The 25156-nt window shown below is 48.1% G+C and overlaps 1 protein-coding gene across 30 annotated transcripts in view; it reads left to right on the top strand.

The window, feature by feature from the left end:
* The window catches only part of MICAL3 (microtubule associated monooxygenase, calponin and LIM domain containing 3), a 231084-nt gene that overhangs the window by 189573 nt on the left and 16355 nt on the right, over window positions 1-25156 (top strand). For 21 of the 30 annotated variants that reach the window (XM_045463989.1, XM_045463988.1, XM_045464006.1 and 18 more), the window contains 9 exons: window positions 3591-3704; window positions 4477-4623; window positions 5088-5170; window positions 6720-8571; window positions 9092-9186; window positions 13674-13724; window positions 15112-15222; window positions 16753-16846; window positions 21791-21841. In XM_045463989.1, coding sequence (XP_045319945.1) covers window positions 3591-3704; window positions 4477-4623; window positions 5088-5170; window positions 6720-8571; window positions 9092-9186; window positions 13674-13724; window positions 15112-15222; window positions 16753-16846; window positions 21791-21841 — 2598 coding nt within the window. Of the gene's footprint in view, window positions 1-3590; window positions 3705-4476; window positions 4624-5087; window positions 5171-6719; window positions 8572-9091; window positions 9187-13673; window positions 13725-15111; window positions 15223-16752; window positions 16847-18176; window positions 19410-21790; window positions 21842-25156 lie in introns of those variants that run through there. The other 9 variants (XM_045463995.1, XM_045464000.1, XM_045464002.1 and 6 more) reach the window with 7 other exon arrangements.

Here is a 25156-nt window from a genome sequence, read left to right on the forward strand (position 1 = left end):
TCAGTGAAGAGTGGAGAACATAGGATTGTTCTGCTAACAGTAGAGGGACAGGCTGGGTATAACTCGATGTAGCATCCGCTGGGTCTTCGTACTGATGTGCGGGGTTTCTGTAAGTACTTAGGCCAAGAGATAGCTGAGAAACCTTGGTTGTCCTTCCTAAACTTTTCTGGACAGGTATTCCTCAGCATGGGTGATGGCAGTTCTTGACAAGAGGCAGGCAGTTCTTTGCATTGTAGGACATTAAAAAAAAAAATTTTTTTTTAATGTTTATTTATCTCTGAGAGAGAGAGAGACAGAGACAGAGACAGAGTGCAAGCAGAGGAGGGGAAGAGAGAGAGGAAAACAGAATCCAAAGCAGGCTCCAGGGTCTGAGCTATCAGCACAGTGCCCGACACGGGGCTCAAACTCACAAACCGTGAGATGACCTGAACCAAAGTCAAACGTTTAATCGACTGAGCCACCCAGACGCCCCTCTATTGAGGACATTTAACTTTCTTGGCCTCTGCCCTCAAAATGTCATCAGCCATACAGCCTCTACTCCCACCCTGGCCATCAAGGCAACAACCAAAACTGCCCTACACAATATCAGTACCACTTAAAGAAGGGAAGCATTACCCCCTGGTTGAAAACTATGGTCCTTGTGGTTGCTTCTGGGATGCATAGGATTGGAGCTCATGGATCTTTACCACCAGCCTCTTACCAGCCCATTCCATTGACCTGACACGCAGCAGGGGAAAAGGACACAGGCACACAAGTCAGGAGGTACCTTCACAGAACCATAGGGAGAGCTGAGCCTGAGGCCAGACCTTAGCTCTGTGAACAGAAGCTGCTGGCCATCTCTCCTCATGTTAGCACATCTCCCAGGATGGTTGGACAAGGCTGAGGTGTCAAGACTTCCCAGCTGGCAGCTGAAATAAACCAAAAGCTAAGTATGTCTGTGATTCCCAGCTTCCATAGTGCGTGGCAGCTTCTAGCACTCTGCACTCCATCTTAACCTGGATTTAATCTCCCAATTCCATCCCTCAAGCTGCGTTTCTCCAGCCTCTGCTGCTGCTGCATTGATATTTCTCACTTGTTTGTTTTTTAATGTATGTGACAATTGTTCCTTTCAAGGTACTCCCAAGGACTGTAGACTTGTTACCCTTCTGACTCTACAACAGACATATCTTAGCAGCAACTCCAAGTCAGAGAACCACATGAGGGCCAAGGGACCAGGGCTGGGGTCAGGCTGACCTGGGGCAGTGTGACTTGAACAGTGTGGTCTCCTTTGTGCCCGCGTCCAGCGCACTGTCCAACAGAAGTACAGATTGCCATCTTGATGCTTAGCCACTCATACATCTGTTTGAGCATATGTGTTGGGCACAGTGGGCCCAGACAGGATGAGCCCAGGTTCTGTTTCCACCGGGTTGACGTGACTCCCAGAGGAGAAAGATTCTGGGGGAAGAGAGGTAACTGTCCAGCCTCTTCAGAAATGGTGTCATGAAACCATGAGTTTGTTATCCAGATAGGAAGCTCAGGTTAGAGAAGGCACAGAGACTTTTGTTTGTTCCTAAGAAATCTCACTTCCTGGTGTTTGATGAACTACAACAGCAAAGTTATCGTGCAAAGGTTTTAAATGTTTGGAAATAATTGAGTAGTTTTACCCCTAATATTTTCCCCAACAAATGCTACCATCACAGGAAAGCATCTTGGCATTACCAGCTCCATGGGCTGCTCTGGTATCTCAAAAGAAGGAGTGTGACATTAACTATTTGCCAGCCTAGAACTTATTCTGGAATTCTTTCATCTTTCCCCATAGTCCATTCAAAACCTATGTTGTATGGTTCTCCAAAATTAGATGCAAATCATCACCTTATTTTTATAAACTGAGTATACAAAAGGGTGGGAAGCTAATTATACAGCTTAAGGAATTATCTTTTAATGTTCATTTACTTTAAGAGAGAGAGAGACACCACGTGTGCATGCAAGCAGGGGAGGGCAGAAAGAGAGGGAGAGAGAATGCCAAGCAGGGTCCACACTGCCAGCATAGAGCCCAACGCAGGGCTCAATCCCACAGAGTTCATGACCTGAGCCAAAACCAGGAGTCAGACGCTTAACCAAATGAGCCACCCAGGCACCCCAGTAATTATTTTTTTTAACAAAAACTCCTGTGACTAGGTCAAGAAAGCACACATCCCCAGCATCTTCAAAGTGCCCCTTCCCTATCTTCCCCACCCGGCCTCCAAAGGTAGTCACTTGATTTTCCTGGATTTTCATCATATTCATACTTTGGTATCCATGCTCGACATTTCTGCCACACTCACTCTGCACATCCTTAAGGTGCCAGTGATGCAGATTCATGAGACTGGACGGTGACGAGAGCACTGACTTGAGAGGGCCCAGCCATTACACGGCCTCTCACTGTGGTACAGCCTTTTAAAAAATCTGAGCTGTGCCACAGCCAGTGCCTCTGCTTCCTGCCCATCCTTGGGCTTTGATCCTCTGGCCCTTGTATATACGAACCTAAGCGTAACCCCTTTTCCTGAAGTGAGAACCTTTAGGAGTGATGTGAGAGTGGCTGTGCTTAGGAGCCTAGAAGAAACCCTCAGGACACCTGACAGATGGGTCCTGTCGGTCTCGGGTAACACTGGGGCCTCACAGCATCCTTTAAAGTAGCACACCTTGCTTTCCTAATTGCTTTCTCTTACTCCAAACTGTTAGTGTGAGTTCTAAGTGTGCAGAGGTTGGGAACAGGTCTGAGTGTGTGTGTGTGTGTGTGTGTGTGTGTGTGTGTGTGTGTGTGTGTGTGTTTAGGGGCTGTTTCCTCCTGAGGAAAGAGAAGTTGATGAGTGCTTTGCCTTGTCCTGCAGCACTGAAGGGCTGGTGTTGCATCTAGACAGTGAACTTTACATATCCCCTCATCCTCTCCTTCAAGCCTTAAAAAAAAACATTTCTCTAAATTATCCCAAGCAAAGATATCACCTCTACCCATTGAAAGGGGAGGTGGGTGCCCTCAGGGGTCCATCCTGTTGGTCCCTCATCCATCAGTGACTTCGCGTACACACAGTACTGCAGCTGCTAGATGGAGCAATATGACCATGAGTAAATCCCGTAACTCTCTGGCCTCGGCTTTGCCACAGGCCCTCTGAGTGATTACTGTGAGGAGTAAATGGCGCGTGGCCTGTGAAGCGGTCCAGGGCGTGCTGGCAGAAGAGTCATCATTGCTGCTGGGCCTGCAGAGGCAGCGTTTCCCCTCTGCCCTTCTCACATCGAGGCACTTAACAGCAGTCTCTGGGGAAGAGGAGGTGACCAGAGGAAGCTGCCCTTCCTTTTCCACTGGGCCCTGCTGGCGTCGAGCAGTGCTGGTCCCGGGTGTTCAGGAAGGGCCCCAGGCCCTCACCAGCACCCACACTGTGTGTAGCTCCCCCAAGGCTGACCAACTTCCACCTTGGGGTCCAAATCCAGACACTTCACAGTCCATCTCCCCGCCTCTCCTCATGGTCTTCACACTGCAGCCCTGGGAAGACCACCACCAGTTTCCACCTGCACAGGCAGTCTCTGTCTGTCTGCCTGTCCTTTTCTTCCTTCCTTTGAACATTTCTGCTTTACAGTCCCATTTGATGAGAATGACCTGGAGGAAGATGTGGACTCGGAGCCGGCAGAGATAGAAGGGGAGGCAGCGGAGAATGGGGACACAGGGGACACTGGTGCTGAGCTGGATGATGGTACGGGGGACCCCAGAGCCTCCCCTCTCCACTGTGCTGATCACTCTCTTCCCCACTGTGCGATTGGAACTTGGGAAAGATAATACACATTAAAGCAAAAGCAAGGCACTCTAAAGAGGTGGCCATTAGGTCTCCTGGTTGTGTTCCTTGGTCTGCTGCTAACTTGAATGTGTGTCATTCCCCCTGTCAGCCACCGTGCAGCATAGCCTGCATTCATTAAGTTGTGGTTGAGAAACTGAGCAGATTGGGTGCTTTATAAAAGGGCCTTTATTCAGTGGGCCTCTGAAAGGTAGCTACAAAAGAGATGGTATTTTAAGAATGATAGGCTGGTTGGTTGGGGAAAGGGTGGCAGGGACTAGCCTGGGAGAAATGACGAGTCCAGGAAAGACTGTAAGGGAGCATAGACCTCGCCATGGTGTTGGGGGAAACAGACCAGTGGTGAGTCCGTGAAGTAAGGCCTGCCCTTCACAGGCACACCCACTATGTTTCTTTCTGTTGTGATCTATCAGGTACCGTCTTGTGTATTTGAAAAGGAAATGGAGCACTGTAGGCTTTGATGAGAGCGCTGTGTTGCAGAGAATAAAGGCTCTGAGTCTCAGAAGCTCAGTAGGTTCCAGTAGGCAGGGCCTAGCTGGGACACAGAACCAGGTCCAGACATCAAGCAGTGGTGCTGTAGTTGATGAACTGATTCGGCTACTTTCTGGGGCCAGCTGGAGACTGGTAAAGAAGCAGGGCCTCACTCAAGTGCTGCTCTGTCCCTTCCCTTTGCCAGATCAGCACTGGTCTGATGATATCCCATCAGATGCCGAAACAGAGCTTCGCATGCAGCACCAGGCAGCAGTGGAGGCGGAGCTGGAGCTGAGGGTATCGGAAAATGAGGAGGAGCAACCTGCCACCACACCAGGGCACCAGGAGAGAGGTAAGCCTGTTGTCTCAACAGAAACTGCTTCCAGAATTCCTGTGGAGAGCCTGCAAGGACAGGGGCAGCACCGAAGACACAGGTCATCAGAGCAGAGCCGGAACAGAGCTGGTGCACTGCATACCAACCTCCAAATGGCAGACAGCTCTGCCTGTTGTTGTCTTTCCCCCTTCCCTCTGCACAGATCCTGCGCATGGCTTTGGCCAACAGCCCCTTTCTGTGTGTGCTCTGGAGCTATGAAAGGGTAGAAGGTACATCTCCAAGCTTTGGACACAGATCACACAAGTGAAAAAAAGCCCATACTTCTGAAATGAGCAGAGGTGGCATCTAGGGACACTCTGGGAAAGGACTTTCTTTCTGTTGACCAACAGTGACCCCCCTGCAGAGCTGGTTGGGAGAGGAGCCCTCAGCGGGAAGGGCAGGGTGTTGTTTCCTCTTATAAATCCTGTGTCTGTTCTGTCCAGGTCCCGCCCAAGTCCCCAGCCCTCCCCGATCCCCTGAGGAGCAAGCTGGTCTGCTCTCCCCAGGCCACAGCCCTGAGGCAGAGGTAAGGACTCGGGGCTCACTGTGGGGGACAAAATTGATAGGATCCTGAGTGGACATATTAACTCCCTCATCTTAGGCCCTTGGTGTCAGCCCATTTTTTTGCATCTTGTACTAAGTGGGGCTGCTGACAACAGGAGTGGCCTTGGGGTTCCAGCTTAGTCCTCACCATGAGGACAAGGCAGTCTGGGCAGCAGCTCCCTAACCCTGCACTGTACCAATCCCAAACCTGAGTCTTCCCACCGTGTCACTCTGTTGTGTCCATGTACCATGCCATTTTAAAAGTAACTTTATTTGTAAATTAAAGCAATAATTGTTGTGGAATCATTGGTTTGATATGATAGATACGTTTGTTTCTTAGCGTTATGTTAAAATGAATGTATGACTTAAAATTTAAAATACTTATCCAGGGGTGCCTGAGTGGCTCAGTCAATTAAGCATCTGACTCTTGACTTTGGCTCAAGTCATGATCTCATGGTTCGTGAGATCCAGCCTACATTGGGCTCTGTGCTGACAGCATGGAGCCTGCTTGGGATTCTCTCTCTCTCTCTCTCTCTCTCTCTCTCTCTCTCTCTCTTCCCCCTCCCCCACCACTGTTCTTGCTCTCTTTCTCAAAATAAATAAATAAACTTTAAAAATATATATGTATTCACCCAGATTACCAGTGGCATGTGAGCCACGCATTGGAGAATGCTACGTAAATAGATCATAGCAGTATGTCCTGTGGAACATGTTTTGGGAAATGCTATCTGGAGGACACATCGGTTTGAGGCCAAACTCAAGACCTGGGTTAGCTTGATTTGGTCTTTGAGATTCCAAGAAGCAAGATGAATTTGGTGATTTCATCTGTGAAACTGCGGGAGGTTTACTGGGACTCGCGGGTGGGATGATATAAGGATTCGTGCAGAAATGTCTGGATCTTTGAGCTTCCTGGGAAGGATGATGTATAGAGTATAAAAAATTGCCATTTGGGGGCTCCTGGGTGGCTCAGTTGGTTGAATATCTGACTCAGTTTCAGCACAGATCGTAAACCTAGGGTTCATGAGACCAAGCCCTGCGTTGGGCTCTGCACTGAGCATGGAGCCTGCTTAAGATTCTCTCTCTCTTCCTCTGACCCTCCCCCCCGCTCTCTCTCTCAAATTAAAAAATTAAAAAATTAAAATTTGAAAATATCTATTTTAAATCTTAAAGTGTTGGTCCCTATTTTCATACATCAGAGATTTTGAGCTCTTGCGGTCGATGGTCAGGAGTAAGAGCTGGATCCATTAGTGTGCTTTGGCCAGTGTCCATTTTAGTGCACAAAGAATATAGAATGTGTTTGAGGTGAACCAAACCCTGAAAGGTGAGTCCGTTCAACAAAGTAGAGTGGTTTTAAAAATTGAACAAATAGAACAGAAGGGGGAGAAAGGTTCTCCTGGAGCCATTTGGCTAACAGCTTAAAAGGCAGAGAGGAATTTATTTCACAAACACAGGCCCTTTGAGCGAGCTCCCCAAGGGGTCTCTGCTGACCATCAAACTACCTTCTAAGCAGCTTCTGTTTTCCTTTTCTGTAGGGGGCCCGAATCCCACTTGCCTCTGTTGCTACCAAGGTGAAATTGCCCAAGGAGAGCCTTTTCCCTGAGCCTTTGCTCCCCAAAGAGAAGCCCAAAGAAGAAGTGCCCAGTGATGAGAGAGCTGTGCACTCTCCTATCCGATCACAGCCAGTGGCTCTGCCAGAAGCCAGGACACCTACCTCCCCAGTTAGTTCACAGCACCTGTCACCGCTGGCCACCTCTACCCCCACCACTACCCAGCTCCCCATTTGCTCCCAACCCCAGCCTTCCTCTGAGGCCACTGTCCCGTCCCCCACCAAGTCCCCCATATGCTTCCAGCCCATTCCAGCCAAAACACCCATCCCCCTGGCTCCCCTCCCCTTGAAGACCCAAGGGGACACCAAGGACAGACTGGGCAGCCCTCTTGCTGTGGATGAAGCCCTGAAGCGGAATGACCTGGTGGCAGAGTTCTGGATGAAGAGTGCCGAGATCCGCCGTAGCCTCGGACTCACACCCGTGGATCGGAGCAAGGTGTCCGAGTCCAGCTTCCCCTCCCCGGCCTTTAAACCAGTGTCCCTAAAATCCTATTCAGTTGAGAAGTCTCCTCAGGGTGAGGGGCTCCAGCTTCTAAAACCTCCACCTATTCCTAAGAGGCTGGGCCTGCCGAAGTCAGATGGCGACCAGCCCTCGCTGCCAACCCCCAAGTCCCCATCTGACAGAGAGCTGAAAAGCTCCCATGAGGAGAGGAGAGACCTGTCGAGCAGCTCTGGGTTGGGCCTTCATGGGAGCTCCTCCAATATGAAGACCTTGGGCAGCCAGAGCTTCAACACCTCTGACTCCACCATGCTCACTCCTCCTTCAAGCCCACCCCCACCCCCACCCCAGGATGAGGAGCCCGCAACTCTTCGAAGGAAGCCATATCAGATTTATGAGCATAAGGAGACCGAGCCCAAGGCCTCAGTAATCCCACCCCCACCACCTGCATCCTTTATGAGGGCCCCCCGAGAGCCTGCCCAGCCCCCTCGAGAGGAGGTGCGGAAGTCGTTTGTGGAGAGTGTGGATGAGATCCCCTTTGCTGATGACGTGGAGGACACCTATGATGACAAGACAGAGGACTCGAGTCTGCAGGAGAAGTTCTTCACACCCCCCTCTTGCTGGTCCCGCACCGAGAGGCCCCTCCATCCACCCCTAACCAAGGAGAATGGTAGGTTGCCTACTCTGGAGAGTGGGGTCCAGCCACAGAAGAGGGTCCTGCCCTTAGTCTCTCCAGAAGCCAAGGAGCTGGCTGAGGAGCGCATGCGAGCCAGGGAGAAGTCTGTGAAGAGCCAGGCGTTGAGAGACGCTATGGCCAAGCAGCTGAGTAGGATGAAGGAGATGGAGATGGCGGCTGGGACCTCCAGGCCCCCAGGAGGCACCTCCCGCAAAGCCTCCTCAGTTCCCTCCAAGGGCAAAGAACTTGGCCTCGAGTCCCCTAAACGCCCAGTTCTCAAAGGCCCCAGGGAGCCCACCCTGAAGCATGAAGCCACTAGTGAGGAGGTCCTCTCCCCTCCGTCGGACTCAGGGGGCCCAGATGGTTCAGTCACCTCATCCGAGGGCTCCAGTGGGAAGAGCAAGAAGAGATCGTCACTCTTCTCCCCCCGCAGAAACAAGAAAGAGAAGAAGTCCAAAGGTGAGGGCCGGCCCCCAGAGAAGCCCAGCCCAAACCTCCTGGAGGAAGCAGCCGCCAAACCCAAGTCCTTGTGGAAGTCAGTCTTTTCTGGGTATAAGAAGGACAAGAAGAAGAAGGGTGATGACAAGTCCTGTTCCAGCACCCCTTCCAGCGGTGCCACTGTGGACTCTGGCAAGCACAGGATGTCTCCTGTCGTGAGAACAGGTACGTCAGCACCAAGGGACCCTTCCTGGGGCAGGGCATAAGGTGTGTGTTCTCAGCCATCGGTTCTTCTCTTAAGATCCATTTCCTCATGCTGCCTCCCTAAGGGTCCTTAGGAGCAATGCTAACGGGGTGAGGGAGAAGGAAACTGAACCATGAGCTCACACAGCATATTCTGCGTGATAGACTAATGGTAAAACCTGGCTCGAAACTGAGTAAGGGAGACTCAGGAGGTTTGTGCACTTCCTCAAGTCACACCACCTCAGAGGAGAGCCTGTTTCTGAGCAAGGCGGAGCGCAGCGTTGCTGGGAGGAACCAGGCAGGCCTCTATTCAGTGTTAGCGCTGCCCCGGCCAGCACAGGTGTCAGCCTCCAAGCTCCTGGCTCCCCACTATGGGTTAAGAGCCACTCAGACTGGAAAGAAATAAAATCTGTACCCCACTCCCCTGGGCAGCTTGTGTGAATGTAGACATCAGGAAAGTACTGTGGTGTCCTCGATTTGCCTCTTCTTTCCATCCCATTAGAGCTGCAGCTGCGGCGCCAGTTGAGTTTCTCAGAGGATTCTGACCTCTCCAGTGACGACATCCTTGAGAGGTCCTCCCAGAAGTCCAGGCGAGAGGTATGTAGGCCCCGTCCATAACGGGGCTTCAGAAGGGGTCAAGGACTTGACTCTCATCCTCTGTGTAATTGGTCTTCGGTGAGGTGGAAGAGAGGGGAAGCACATCTCAAGCCCTGGGTTGAAAGTGAGCACCCTCCTCTGATCTCCCAGTAGACACACTGCTGTCTCCTGAGCCCAGCCCAGCTCCAAGTAAGAGACACATACAGGGAGCTCTTTTCTTGGGCTTTTTCAGTGAACAGCTGGCGCTTATTTGCTTCAATGGCAAGAGTTCCTGTGTTTAATTCTTGGGAAGAAGACAGAGGCATTCCACACTCAAAGAGTCACTAGATCTTTAGCAAGCAGCTGGCATTGTCCATTTATTCTTTTGTCCTCAAAGATCCCATGTGGAATAGCATCCACCAATGCCCAGAGTGACAGGAGAAGGGTTGTTCGTGCCACACAATCTGGTGGAGGCTTGGACAGGGACAACACGGTTTAGGCATCTCTAGACAGAGGCTGAATCACCCCTGCTTTGTATGTTTGTGGATTAGAGAGGAATTTTTGTTATAAAGGAACTGGTCCAGGAAACTGCCCTGGGTTCTGTGCTGAGTGGGGCACTGTGTATCTGACTTGTTCCCTCTTACTACAGGCTTAGGAGATGATGTGGCCACTCAAGTCTCCTGAAAAGTAAAACCTCAATGTGGAGCGCTCCTTCATCACTAGCCCCCTTGGATATTTATTCAATCTTTTGGTTTCCAAGGGCTCTTGTAGCTCTGCGTAGATACAGTGAAGGTGGAAGAGAGAGAGGGATTAGAGAAGTTCTAACACAACCTCTGTGTCACAGAGACAATGATGGGGTGCGGACTACAATCCAGAAAGGCCTGGGCAGCACTCAGGAGTGGTTGAAGCTGTTCCATCTCCATTGTCTGGCCCTGGGACACACACTCACCCTCCTGTCCCAGCTACTTTCAGCTCCCTTTTCTGAATGAAAAATTTCCCCAGAACATCATGTGCCTTCTTTACAAGGCTCCCCAGGGCTCGGATTTGAGTCTGCCCTCTCCATCAACTTCCAGGCAATTGCCATGGCAGACCTATGCCCTGCACACACCTGTTCAGTAAAGATGACTTCTGCAGCCATTTCCAGTCTCCCTGCTCCCAGCCCAATCCAGCTTTTAGCAACTTGGTCAACTGGAGGAAACCCATGTTTTAGTTCTCCTCTCATTATTGGTCTGTTGGTCTCCCTTGGCCATGCCAGCTATTTACCTATCCACTCTCCTAAAAGTATACCTAAACAGCCAGGCCTCTCATCCTGCCCTCCATGTGCAGAGCCAACTTCTACCTGTCCCAGCCGAGCCAGCACGGACAGCACTGAGTTAGGGTTGGGACCTGTGTGCCTTCTCTCCTGCAGAGACCTGGTTTCATGTGCCTCCTATCAAGTGCTTTCCCAGGCAGTGGTATTGATCCTGGGATTGGAACTAAGAGTTGCCTCTGGATATGTACACAGGTGCCTCAACACGTCCTGCCACTGGGGACTGGCACTGCCATAGGGAGGGCTGGGGGGGTCCATGAAGGACCAAGGTCCAAGGTCACTTTGCTTCCATGCAGACGTTCAGCCATTTCATCTCCTGTTGGTCAGAAACACCCATCTGTGGTCAGTCTCTCCACTGTTTCTCTATTAGTTAATCCTGGCAGAATGCAGAGTGGCAGGCTGCCCAAGCTGGCTATGCCAAGGCCATGTTCTTGGTAATACATGTCACTGACAACAGCCTCTCCTGGGGCCTTACTGGCCCCATAGGTAGCTCTTCCCCTCCTACATGAACAACAAGTCATGGACCCCACTCCTAGAACCCCAGAATCAGAGGCCTTGGGGACTTCACATTCCATGTGTGCCCCACAGAGGCAGAGCCATTTGCTATAGGCTAAGCAAAGAATACTCAAGACAAAGCTGAGCCTAGGACATGTCGACAAGAATCCCACCATGGTGTGGTGTCAGGCTGGGCGAGAGCAGGTACTATGTATTTTTAAGGATGGAAACTAAAGCAGGAAAACAAACAAAAACAGCCATACAGGACACTTTGGAATAATTAAGTGAATTTGATCATGGATGGTATAATATGTGTAGATATGCAATGTTATCACATCAATGCCAGGTTCCTTGTAAGACATTAAGGTACTATAGTCATATAGGAAAACATCTGTTCTTAAGAAGAACATGCTAGAATTTGTAGGCATAAAAAATGCCTACAAATCATTTTTTTAAAGATGTATAAAGATTATATATATCAAATATGTAGCAAAATGCTAACATTTAGCAAATCTGGGCCTAGGGGTTCACTGTCCTCTTTCAACTTTTCCTATGTTTGAAAATTTTCAGAGCAGGAAGTGAAGGGAGAGGGGATACCTAAAGGGACAGTGTGGCTGGGATTGACTCAGGAAGAAGCATCTTGTTGACATGCCTTACCTGAGCAACCGGACCCACACAGTTGGGAGAAGTGGTTCCTCTTGCATCATAGACCCATCTCTGAGTCAGGCATCTGTGAAACAAGTACCTGAGTTTTGTTTCATTTCAAAAGAAAGGAAGGAAGGAAGGAAGGAAGGAAGGAAGGAAGGAAGGAAGGAAGGAAGGAAGGAAGAAAAGGAAGGAAGGAAGGAAGGAAGAAAGAAAGAAAAACAACTGGAACTGAGAACAACTTATTTTTATTGAAAATGCTTATGTAGAAAAGTTAAGATAATACAGATTAAATATATGTATCACCCGTAATCCTACCAACCAAAGGTAATTCACGTCCACCTCTTTTCTTTGCCTCAGTCTTACTTTAAATACAAATAGCGCACTGCATCTTGATCGCTGTGGCCTAGCCACGGGCCTGTCATTTGCGCTGGGTCAGGCCAAGGCGTTTCATAGCAGAAGCTTCAGCTCTGTGGCTGGCCTCATTTTCTCAGCACACCACAGATGCATCATGATTTCAATCCTGTAGTCGCTGCCCCTGCCAAGTTGGTACCTGTCTTCTGCCAGAAATCAGTAGGTGATTGCCCCCACTCCCTTTACTTTGTACACCAGCCACAGGTACAGATGCTAAGTGCTGTTCCTTGTGGTTGTGGTTACATAGTTCCTGTGGAGTGGTTTACTTGCTGCTTGGGGAAATTCTGTGTCTTCTGTGTTTTTAATGGACTTGTTGTTATAATGAGATTCATCCTCTCCCTCTGGTTTGTGGCAGAGAAGAGTCAGTCTGAGGCAGTACGTACACACTTAAAGTTCAGTGCCACTGCTAGGAGGGAGACCCATTCTGCTGTGAGCCACTGTGCTCTTGAAATGCAGTCCCACTATACTGGTCCCCACTGATGCACAGAGAAGCAACAAGGGAACAGGGGGTTACAGTCTATCCTGAAGCTCTCAGAATCTCTCGTCGGCAGCATCCAGAGCTCCTGGCTCTTCTCTCCTCCTTTACTCCTTTACTGCCTTTTAGCCATTTGTTGGGGCTGGTGAGAAGACGAGAGAGCAAATGTAACTAACCTTAGCTCTGGGCAGCTCTGCTCAAGGTTTAGTGGAGAAAAGGTTGCATTCACCGACATAGGTGCCTGACATATATCTGGTGAATATCAGTTATTTATGCTATTTGAGGTCCCTATCACACTGTGTAATCAAGAAATGACCCCTACCCCCATTCAGGATTTCTGGGTGGTCCCCTGGAAACCCACCTTGGCCCTGTTCAAAAACACTGCCAGGAGAGGGGTGCCTGGGTGGCTCAGTCGGTTGAGCAACCGACTTTGGCTCAGGTCATGATCTCAAGGTTTGTGAGTTAGAGCCCCGTGTCAGGCTCTGTGCTGATGGCTCAGAGCCTGGAGCCTGCTTCTGATTCTGTGTCTCCCTTTCTCTCTGCCTCTCCCCCACTCATGCTCTGTCTCTGTCTCAGAAATAAATAAACATTTAAAAAATTAATTAATTAAAATAAATAAAAAAGAACACTGCCAGGAGAGAGCCTTTTGGAAGAGAACAGGTTTTATAGTCAGTTTGCCCTGTATCTGTGGTCTGTGTCCCTGGCAACAGGAATTTCCCACCACCTGTCCCCCTTCCCCCCACCATAACAGTGAGCTGAAAGAAGTAGTCTGAATTTCCACAAGCAAATGGGCTATACTGAAGGAGAAGTAGCATATATAACCATATATTTGAACAGTTTTCGTTTATTATACACAAGGGAGAGTAAAAAGAGAACAGAGATTTGGGGCACAGTGAGGAAGAAGCTGTCTTCTCAGTATAAAAGTGAACCCAGGCCTTATTCAAAACCGGGTTCACGGAGACTCTGCTGCTGGGGTCTATGTAATCAGGTTCCTCACTTACGCAGTCCTGTGTGACACTGTGAAAAATAATCACGTGTTTTAAGTCTTTAGTCTTGTGTGTTTGTTTTAAACTTCTAACTGATTTTACTCCATTTCTGTGTTCTAGTTTTAATTTTTTAATTGTTATTATTACTATTCTGTTTTGTTTTCTGTTGCCATCCCCTTAAAAGTTGATTTATGTACCACACGCCTTGGCATTCAGGAGATCATATGCATCAAAGGTAGTGTCTCATTCCCATGGCTGGTCATTGTTGCATGCATGTCTGTGATTAACCACCCGGAGCAGCCCCCAGCCCTGGCCCTCCGGCCACATCCTCACTAACTGTTCACACATGCATGGAGCAGTAGCAAACACTGGCAGCAGTACTTTCTTTAGCTGTGTCATGATGGAGGAAGGTGAGATCCCCTGCTCTTCACTGGCTGGAGTGCATGTGGTAATTTCACTCCAGGGCTGCCCCTTTGGGACTGGGCACCGCAGGAATCGGGAGTTCATGAGCCCTCAGCTCTGTGACCTGCGAGGTGAAATGCTTAGGGCGCTAGAACACCATGATGATCCTTTCAGACTTACCTGCTCAGTTGGCTCTCAATGATCACTTGAGTTCTTAAAATAAAGATTACGAGACTATACTCCTGAGTTGAATTTGGAAGTACCTTTTAAAGTCTATCAAAGTCTCTCTCTCTTTTTTTTTTTCCTTGGAGGAAATAAGATGTTAGGAATAGAAGCAGACACCCCCCCCCCCCCCCCAGCATGTGCCTCTTGGTGGTTGCTCAGTGTTTACTCCAGGCATCTGACACTGCCTTGTGCCCTTAGTGCCCACATTTGCAGGTGGGGTTGTCAGGCAGATGCATCTGTGGATTTGCCCTGGATTTGGCCTGTTGCCTCCTCGGGGCTTGCACTGGCTGAAACCGCCCTGCCAGACCACTTCCTCCCTCCTTCTCAGTGGCCCACTGCTGCCTCTGTGCAGACCCTGGAGTCAGTCCATGTTCACCTCCACATGTCCCTTCAGACTGTATTAGTTTGGGGTTCATTCAAACTTAGAATGGAGGCATCCCAATTTTCTCTACTTCAGATGTTACTTCTTAAAGAACCTTATAAATATCACTCATCTGAAGAAAGTAGCATTTGATACTAAATAAGAAAATAAAAGGATCCTGATTTTTCTTTTTCCTTTCCCTATATGTCTCCTAGAAGCAGGAGGCTTAGGGGAACTAATTACCATATTTTTGCCCCTGGAAAATCTCAAAAAGACCAGACATCCTGACATGGGAAACAAGTGATTTCTGTGATAAAGGAGCATGTGGCCCTCAGTCAGTCCCTACTCAGCCTCCTGTCCCTGTCACAGTGGGGAAGTATCTCACTTGCAGATCTTTAGCTGTACCCTGTAGCATTTAGGGCTCCAGCAAGGATGAGTGTCAGTGAAGCCTCTGGCTGAGCTGCAGCCTGGGAGTCTGCACACACCTCATGGCTTCCTGTCCACCCCACGGGCACTCTGCAGAAGGGCAGCTGCAACCTAGGGACAGTGCTCACTGTGCCCCCTGACAACCAGCACCCAAACCTGTCCCAGGCCTGCTGCGCCTGACTTAGGAAATTTCTCTCGTTCTCTCCAGCCAAGAACTTACACAGAGGAGGAACTGAACGCCAAGCTGACCCGGCGTGTGCAGAAGGCAGCTAGGAGGCAGGCCAAGCAAGAGGAACTGAAGCGGCTACACCGAGCTCAGGTAAAATCCCCAAAGGGGCCACAATTCCAAGTGTGAAAGAGCACCCTCCTCTCTAACATGCTTGTCCTTGTCCACAATGAGGGTAGGTAAAGAGAACAGAGCAGAGGTAGACGGGTATCCCTGATAACTGAGAGACTAGCCCCAAAGTCTCAGGCCACAAGCATCTGGCTCGATGCAACTGTAGAAGCCTTGATTTTGTGGAGTTACTCATAGGAAAGGAAGAGCCATGCTTTGAGTTTCCTAAATTCCTTGCTCTGGAGTAATCATTGTAAAGTCAGCTGTTGTCAAGAGGCGACCTGGCAGCCTCTGATGGGCCTGGGGTTTCCAGGTCAGAGCTGTCCTCCAGGCATCAGCCTCTGTCTTCAGGCCTCACAGATCCTAGACCATTCTAGATTTTCTTCATGGAACAAAAAATAATTTTTTATACAAAGTATAGAAGATATCTAAATATAATATGGTTTTTAAAATGAGGGTTACCTGGGTGGCTCAGTCAGTTGAGCATCCAACTTCAGCTCAGGTCATGATCTCACAGTTCATGGGTTCGAGCCCCACATCAGGCTTTGTGCTGACAGTGCTGAGTCTGCTCTGGATTCTGTGTCTCTTTCTCTCTCTGCCCCTCCTCTGCTTGAGCTCTCACTCTCTCTCCCTCTCTCTCTCAAAAATAAATAGACATTAAAAAAAAGATTTTTAATGAAATTGTGTGTGTGTGTGTATATATATATATGTATATATGTATATACATACGTATACATATACATATACATATATATATATATAGTTGTATTCATACAACAATTACATTAACAGCAAAACAACCAAATACCAACAAAGATACACCTTTGAATTCCATGTTTAGCAAGCATCAAAACCACCAGTCTTTTAATCCTTTTCTTGAACATTATTCTGTATCCACATTCTCTACATTGATTGGATTCCCGGATTTTATTTCATTTTCTGTGTGACATTCTCCAGATATACACCATTGACTGCTGCTGGGTTGAATGTCCTTCTAGTAACCATTATCAGTCCCCATGGAGCACAGAGAAACTTCTCACTGTGTGCTTCCAAACAGATTCTGGCGTATTACTCCATTCTAGACTTTTTTTTTTTTAATCTTTTAGAGACAAGATTTCTGCAGTACTCTCCAAAAACGCCTGCTAATGCTTTAGCAACCTCACTATTAGCAAGGTCTTACTTAGGCTGCAGAATGTCAGTCCTTCCTGCAGGAGCTTATATCCACTTCTATCTTTGAACTGCCCTGCAGAGGGCTGGTTGCTCCTTTAATGTGCACCCACACACTGTGATGCTTACTAATGACAAGCCCTGGTCTGCATTGTTAACAAGGCCCTGGGGGATTCGATGTAGGTGGTCATCACACCACACTCTGGGCATAATGCCCATGGACTACTTTCCAACTTTTGGACCTAATTTGTTTTTCTCCCTGTTTGTGTTTGTACAGTTTAGTTGTCTTCCTGAAAGCTAGGAGGTGAGAGAGGAAGTTGGGTACTTACACTGTTTGTTTTCCCGTAGATTATCCAGCGGCAGCTGGAGCAGGTGGAGGAGAAGCAGAGGCAGCTGGAGGAAAGAGGGGTTGCTGTGGAGAAGGCACTCCGTGGTGAAGCAGGTATTGTCTGGGTCTCCTTTGTGAGGAGGTTTGTTCCTAAAGGAAAGCCCCTGGCCCCACCCCATGGGAGGCTAGTTTTGTGTCACCTCGTCTGGAATTCAGCTTCTTTTCCAGCAGGGTTCTCTGGGGCCCTTCATCACCGAGATTGGGGCTTCCTGCTAAGCAGAGGAAAAGAAAAGCATCTCTGTTTGGGACTGCCCCAAGGCCTGGACTTGTTCTTCCGCCCTGTCTGAGGGCTTGCCATTTATCTGTAGAACGAACTCTCAGTCCACTTCATTTGTTGGTGGCAAGCACTGGGCCTCCTCCTCCTCTCTTCCTCCTCCTTTCCCACCCCATCATTTTCTCTAGAAGAAAATAACTGGGAATGAGGGAAACTGTACCAAAAGGAACCATCACAGAACTGCACGAGCAGGGCCCTCAGCCTGCTTCCCACATGCCACTTCCAGTCTTTAGCTCTCTGGGCTCCCTCCTGCTCAGACTTCACAGGGAATAGGAGGGCATGTGCCCCACAGAGTCCTCACTGCCTCCTGTGTGTGGAGTACACAGGTGTCCTAGTGTGCTGGTCACTCAGGGCAGGGTGGACAGGCTCAGGGGATGGTGGCAAGCCAGCACAGAGTAGACACTGGGAAATGGCTGTGAGGACCACATGCTCAGTGGCTGCCATTCCCAGGGAAGAGCTGTGGAACATAGTGCAATCACCCGCACCGTTCATCCAAGGAGCCTGTGAGGTGGATTCAGCACAGTTGGGCACACAGAAAGCAAGGAACAACCTGAGTCATCCCTAGTCCCAAGGGCCTAGGAAGAAGCCCTGTTGGTTCAAGACTTTGAAACCACTGGGCCGACCCCAACTATAGCTCCAACTCAGGCATGGAGTGACTGATCTCTGCTTTCTCAAGAGTCCATGAGTCTCGGTCCAGTGTCTGGATGGAGAAACCTCCCTCTCCTTATAGAGAGCCCAGGCCTCCAGGTTCAGCATTCAAGTTGTGAGGCTGGGGATGAAGAAAGGAGGTGACCTAACTTTGCGGTAACCCCTAACTCCTTATTCTAGCATGGCAGAAGGGCAGGGGTGGTGCATCTCCCGGTGAGCGGGCTCTCTGTAAACTGAAGCAGAACCAGTAAGAGGCAGTCAGGAATGGGACCATTTGCTGCCATGTGATCTTGCTGAGCTGACCTCACAGTGTGTGCCTGATGTCAAGATGAATTCACAGGGTTCTGTAGGTCCAAAGTTCATGTGGGGGGGCGTCAGGGTTCAGACATAGAAGTGGATCTTTCCAAGCCCTTCAAGGCCTAGAAATTGCAGCTGACCAGTCGATTCAATGATGACCTTCAGGTGAAAAGATGGGATGGGAGAGAAAGATGAGGTGGTTTTGTGCCTTACCTGATGCTGGAGTTACTGCTTGAAGCCTGGGCCACCAAAAGCAAAAGCTTGAACCACTGAGCAGCCAGTCAGCCAGAAGCCTGGGACGTGTGACTGCGAGGCAAGCACTGGCCCCTGTGTCAAGGAGTGGAGATTTGGGTTCACCTGAAATGGTCTCCAGGCTTCCAAATGAAGCTGTGATGTCCCCCACCATTTTGTTTTGGCTCCCTGCCCTGCATGTGCTTACTTGGCCTCCTTAGTAAAGCCTGCCCACCCAGAGGGAGTTAGCCTGAGCCCAGCAGGGATGCTCTGCACCAGTTGTAACAGGACTCCCAGAGCCCTACCATCACTGCTTTCTCTTCTGAAGATGTCAGGAGGGAGCCTTGGCCCACCTTTATTCCTTCCTATCCTTTCCCACAGGTTACTTCTGCCAAGATGGAACGTGAGGGATAGATCTTCCAACACGTAGTCAGAATAACTCAACCAGCATGTGCTTTTCCATTTCATTGTTAGCATAAGTTCTCAAGGAAGACAGTCTCTGCCTCCTTCTCACAGGGTTCTGAAATTCCAGTGGGCCCGCCCCAGGGTTGATGGTTTCTGTAAAGCACCTATCAGGTCCCATGCAGTTCAAGTCTGTGGTATTGCTTCAGTATTTCTGTAACAGGCCATGTTATTCAAGCTGCTAACTGCCAAGGGGTCATAGAAAAATCTACCCTTTGGCATGGGAGATTGACAAAGTTCCCCTTTCCAGTTATTTAGGTAATTATCTTTTCATAAAAATATACAACCAGGATTTCATCTAAGTCAATGGTTTTCAAACTTGTTTTTTAGCAGCCAAATTATAAGTTAAGTTTAAATCAAAAAGAATGTTGATAAGCACCAGTTTGGAAATACCTCCAGTGATAACAGGCCTCCACATGCAGTCCGTCCCCGGGGCCCAGTGGAGACAGCATCCTGACACACAGAGGGAGTTGCCATGAATAATGACAGTGTTTTAGCAGTTCACTTGGGCGTCTCAGGATGTGTGTAGTTGAAATTACCTCCATGCTAGAAGCTAAAGGTGGAGCAGTAGGAATTGTTTTCACAGTTGAATCACTAACAAATCTAACAGCAGCTCCTTATTTCTTTCTTTTTTTAAAAATTTTTTTAACATTTATTCAGTTTTGAGAGACAGAATAGAGCGTGAGCTGGGGAGGGGCAGAAAGAGAGGGAGAGAGAATCCAAAGCAGGCTCCAGGCTCTGAGCTGTCAGCATAGAGCCTAACACAGGGCTCGCTCGAACTCACTGACTGCAAGATCATGACCCTCTGAGCCGAAGTCGGATTGTTAACCGACTGAGCTACCCAGGCGCCCCAGAAGCTCCTTATTTCTTATAAAGAGTAGATCTCAGAGAAAAGCCCCCAGGCATGTGGTAAACACAAAAGCCAACTCTGCTGTGATATCACAGCATGGATGTCATCCTCCTAGAGGACCGCACTGTGACAGGAGCTGCTCTGACAGGCTCGGTCTCACTGAGTGATGGTTCCCCAGGATGCTGTCCTATACTATTGTTGATAAGTACTCTACTTGCAGGCCAGAATTTAAATAAATATGTAAGATATCCTCTTCCCTAACACATTTTCAGCAGATACAGACACTTGCACACAGAGAGCCGAAGAAACTTGGTCCTGAGAGCCTCACAAAAGCAAGTTTGCCTGATAGCACAGATTGATGTGTTGATGGTCTTCAGTGGGTTAAAGTTGGCATATCAGACTTCTGAATGTGGTGTGTCTTGTGCAAGTTTGAAAGGAGTTCAAAGTACTTGTGAATCAGTTAGTTGGAAGACCACTTGAAGAACCCTAGGGTTTCACAGAACAGTTTGAAAACCATTGTTCTAGTCCAAAGTCTTGGAAGCAAAGCTTTATCAAAACACCTTCATCCAAATACGTATTTATCCGGTTTTTAAAGACAGGCTTTGGTAGCTCCATTGGGAGATTTCCCCATGGTGCATTTGGGAAATTCTCAAGATATAGTAACTCCTACCATGAGAATGTATTTCCAAACGTATTTTTTCTTATTTTAAACATACTGCTTCCAAGGCTCGCCTCTTGTCAGAAATCTCAGTGGCCCTGGTCCTACTTGGCAGAGATCATCTTTGAAGCTGAACTGTGAACATTGGCTGTCCTTTCTCTCCTGCTTCTACATTCCATTCCTGTTGTTAGTCTGGTTGCTCCTGGCTGAGTCCTTAAGGAGATAGACTCAGTTGAGCATGATAGTTTGGAGTCTTCCAGCAGTGCTAGTTCGTCCCTTCCCTGAGGGTGCACAGCTGGCTGAGCCTGCCATCCTGTCCTGCCTGATGAGCTCAAGCCTCCATAGGTGTCTGAAGGGGTCCGAGTGTTAGCCAGGCTGCCCTTCCAGAGAAGAGATCTGATACGGACCTGCCATCCTGTTGATCTCCACTGGTCTAAGGCTGACATATATTTGGGCCACAGGGTTAGGCTCAGAGCCTTCAAGCCTAGGGCACATGTGATTTCTAGTGTGGAGCACCTGAGAAACCCTTTTTGTTTCTGGAACTGTGATTCAAATTTAAACCACTGAATCAGCCTTGAGCATGAGTTGAAAAACCATTCCAGGATTACATTCTGCCTTCTGGTTTGTCCATTCTTAAAGGGGAAACCCTCGTGTAGAACAAAAGGCTGCCAGGATCAGCATTTAGATTGAGAGATTTGGAGGCAAAGGGTAACACATAGCAGCTGACTTTTGTTGGACTCTGCATATGTTTATGATTCTGAGAGTGTGAGGACCATCCGCCCAAGCTCAGGCCCTCCGCAGTGACCAGTCTCTGCATCTCAGGCATGTGAAGAACGTCACATCCGTGCTGCACAGCCACGTGGAGCTGAACGGCAAGGAGTGCCTGTGGCCAGCGACCTCCAGGAGCCCTAGGGCAAATAGTCACGGTTCATTGTGTGCTTTTAAAAAGAAGTCTGGCTGAAGTTGGGCCTAATTTCAGAAGAAACAGGATTTCCTTCATCTCAAACATATCCAGTGAAAGTGGTTCTGCAAAGAGTTTGATATGCTCACCAGTGGGGTCACAGGTGAATTCTTGGGAGAACTCTGACTGCCTTTAAACCTAAGGATTGGTGGCCTTGCAGAGCTTTTTTAGGATGTTCATATCTTGCCTTCAATGTCTCAGCCTGGGGCTTCTAATGTTCAGTAAAAAGGTAGTAAGTAGCCCCTGATCTGCCCTTGAATTTTTAAAAATCTTAGTTAGATGCAGTTGAGTCCCAGCAGAGGCAGGATTCCCAGCAAAGCCAAGGCCTTCTGTTCTGTCTTAACTGATCAGATGTCTAAACAGCAATCACATTGCTAATTGGCTATTAACTGTATCACTTGTGGTTTTTAGTGAGCACTCCCTTCCACCACCAGGAAGTATGTAGCTATAGCACGTGTGTATTGTAATGTACTTAGATGCATGCTCTCCAGCTGTTCTCCTCGCCTTCTTGCTGTATCTCTGTTTCTTATGCTTCATGTCATTGATTGCTTTGGGTATGGGGGCACAGGAGGGTTATGTGATCCAGTAACTCTCTCTTCACCAATTCCTTGTTGTAGACTATTGGGGAGAGTCTTATTACAGTGACCTCATCGACTTGCATCTGGGTGGTATGTATAGCAGCATCTGTTGCTGACACTAACCCTGCTGACACCCTCTCCCCGCCCGCCCTTCCCAGTCTCTGCTCACAAACAACAAGAAGATATCAACCTGGTAACCAAATGGCAAAAGCACAGGCCCTTTTCCAGCTCATAATGGAGCAGCATGCTGGATCCCCTGCACATAAATAACCCAGAGGAAGATTTGAGATAGCCTTTGCTGCCCCGGGTTAATTTAATTTTTTTTTAATAAAAGTTCACCTACCCTTCCCCATCAACCTCACATCGGCATCCTGGTCCCTCTAATATAGTTTAGTCATTTGACAGTAGTAACCCACATGCACATGCATTCACATGCACACACACACACACATTTTCTCTCTCCTTCCCCAGTATGACCTGTGCCCTGAATCTCATTCTCATTCCTTACATGTAGGTATCACATCCACTAGGAATCTCACTGCCAGTCACACTCAAGAACCAAACGTGTAAAGAACTCAGCCTCACCCATTTTCATTAGGCTGCGTTCATATTTCCCCTAAAAGATCCAAGTGCATGGAAAAAGGTGCAGTTGTGATTTCTGCCCAAATTCACTGACCTTGAAGCTGTGTTGACAGATGCCTATAATTATGTCCTTCCCTCCTCGCTGTGTCATGGAAGTTACTTTGCAGTTCTTTTCAGTGAAGATAGGAAAAGCCTAAGGCAGCAGTTCTCAAAGTATGGTCTCTGGACCAGCAGCATCAGCAACATCACTTGGGAGCTTACTAGAAATGCAAATTTCCAAGCCCTATCCCAGACCTTCGGAATCAGAAACTCTAGAGGTGAGGCATGGTTATCTGTGTTTTAACAAACCTTCCAGGTGACTCTCATGCCCTCTAAAGCAAGAATACCACTGCCTTAAAGGAATTCACGATTTTTGATGTCTTGACTATACAAAGCTTACCATTTGTATTTGATTAGGGTAATAACGAATCTGTGAGTCTCATTTCTAGACTTTGGGCAGTTTTGTTAAGAGGAGTGCCAAGCAGCTGATCCTGAGGTTAACCAGGGGAGACTCGGGCCCCTCCTTGGAGTTCCTGCATCCTTGGATGGTCCCTTTGACCTGTTCATCTCCCCTTACAGGCTCTTTGCCTAGAAGTTGTCTTACAAGAACTGGCAAAGATTATTGTCTATCATTTTTTGCCATAATCCCATCCTTTTAAGAGTCACTTCGTGGCCCATTCATTTAAAAGCCAAGGACATAATTCTGTGATTTCTACTGTATGACAATTCCATATTGTTAGCCTTGAGCGGTAAGGAAACAGGCTCTTGACCTCGGGTCGGTTGGGTCGCTGCTGGTCGCTGCTTGTTTTCTGTCCCCAGGGTCCCATGGACACCTACCCCTCTTCAGATCCCTTCAGTGCCCCAGAGCTTCTGGTGTGTTCAGGGACTTCCATACTCATGGCCATTGATGCTGTAAAAGGGCTGATGCTTGCATTCCAATTAACAAATCCCATTTCCTGTCTAATATCCTTGACTCCTTTCCCACCTCCTTCTAACATGCCCTGGCAGATGTTTATGTCAATCCTAAAAACGAATCTCAGTGTGTGAAAAATATTTTTTTTTAATTTAAAATCTCCCAGAAGGAACTGTCAAAACCCATTCCTTTATAGTTATATTCACCCTTCCCTCCCAGCTCAAGATCCTGTTGCCACTGGTTACCTTGTGTGTCTAGTTTTGTTTTCTGCACTCCCATGCTTGGGTGATAAAATGTTGTTGGCTATTTTCAGTTCTGTGTTCCTGACTTGAGAGCTTCTAGCCTCTCAGATTTAGAATTCCATCAAATTTCAGAGAAAAAGGAAATAAGTAGAAAAAAGAAATCCCGGGGCGCCTGGGTGGCTCAGTCGGTTAAGCGTCTGACTTCGGCTCAGGTCATGATCTCACAGTCTGTGGGTTCGAGCCCCGCATCGGGCTCTGTGCTGACAGCTCAGAGCCTGGAGCCTGCTTCTGATTCTGTGTCTCCCTCTCTCTCTGCCCCTCCCCTGCTCATGCTCTGTCTCTCTCTGTCGCAAAAATAAATAAAAACATTAAAAAAAATTTTTTAAAAGAAAAAAGAAACCCCAGTGTATTTTCTGAATTATAAAATACCCCACCATCAAATACCTTATAGCCCCTGCTACTTGGTTCTCATCAACCCATTGCTTCCTCTTTTGCCAGCTCATTATAATTTCTGTGTTAAATTTAAACTTCTCTTGTGGTTCTGTTCACCACATAGAAGCTGCTACTGTCCTACCAATGAAGCAAAAAAGAGTCATCTATTCTGACGGGAGTGATTTGTACCCCTGGCAGAAAGGGTCCTCTGGCCCCGGTTCCTGCCCGGCTCCAGGAGGAAAACATAGATGCCAAAAATTAGGTCCCTTTTCACTTTCTGCTGGTGTTTCATTCTTAGAATACTTGGTAATATTCATTATTTGAGAAGAAAAATTGCCCTTTTGAAATCTGGAGCCTGAATTATAGAGCCTAATTGTTTCTCTACTCTTACATCACCAAAAGGCTACAGGGCAACCCCATTGCTGGGCCCCAATCTTATCAGGTGGGTGAGATGAAGCTCCAAGCAGTGTTCAAGTGTTAAGAATTCCATATCCTGCCCACAGAAGTCCACACTCCTGATCCCTGCCCAGTCCTCTGCCTAGTAAACTATATTGCTTGGATAGGGTCTTTCAGTGGCCCTCAGCTAACTATATTAAGTTCCAAACCTGTATCAAAAGTCTCTTTTTGAGCCACACAGTATAGAGAATAAAGATCTCTTCTTCATATAGTTGAATCTTGTAGTTTCAAAAGAAACCATTAGAAGGACACATAATGAACCCTGTACCAGAGAGGAAGTGTCCCCAAGTGACCTCACTCCCTTTCCTTTTTCTTCCCCAGGACACTGAGCAGGCCCTCCCTAACTGGTCCAGCCACCACATTTTTTTGCACTAGAACAGATAGATGATTGGAAATCTTTAGATATAAAAACTGTTTCTCTTCCAAAGAACTTTCAATTAAAAACATATACCTAAATTCTCGTTTTCGAAGACCTCCCCATTTGATTTGTATGTCTCAAAGGGAAATTGAAAGAACATGAATTGTTCAAAAATGTTAACAGAAAGGCCTGGAAAGTGGTCTTTCATGGTTGCTGGTGAGTTGGGGCAGAGACACAGGAAGGCTCACCCCAGGCCTTCTCACCTCCCCTCCCTTTCTGTTCTATTGGCTTCCCTTAATTTGATGTTGGTACATTTTTTACTTGTCTTTTGGTCTGAGCATTATTAGCCTTGCTCTGCTTTTGCTTAGGAACTTTAAAACCCT

Source organism: Leopardus geoffroyi, chromosome B4 (assembly GCF_018350155.1).
Source record: "Leopardus geoffroyi isolate Oge1 chromosome B4, O.geoffroyi_Oge1_pat1.0, whole genome shotgun sequence".
Classification (NCBI taxonomy): domain Eukaryota; kingdom Metazoa; phylum Chordata; class Mammalia; order Carnivora; family Felidae; genus Leopardus; species Leopardus geoffroyi.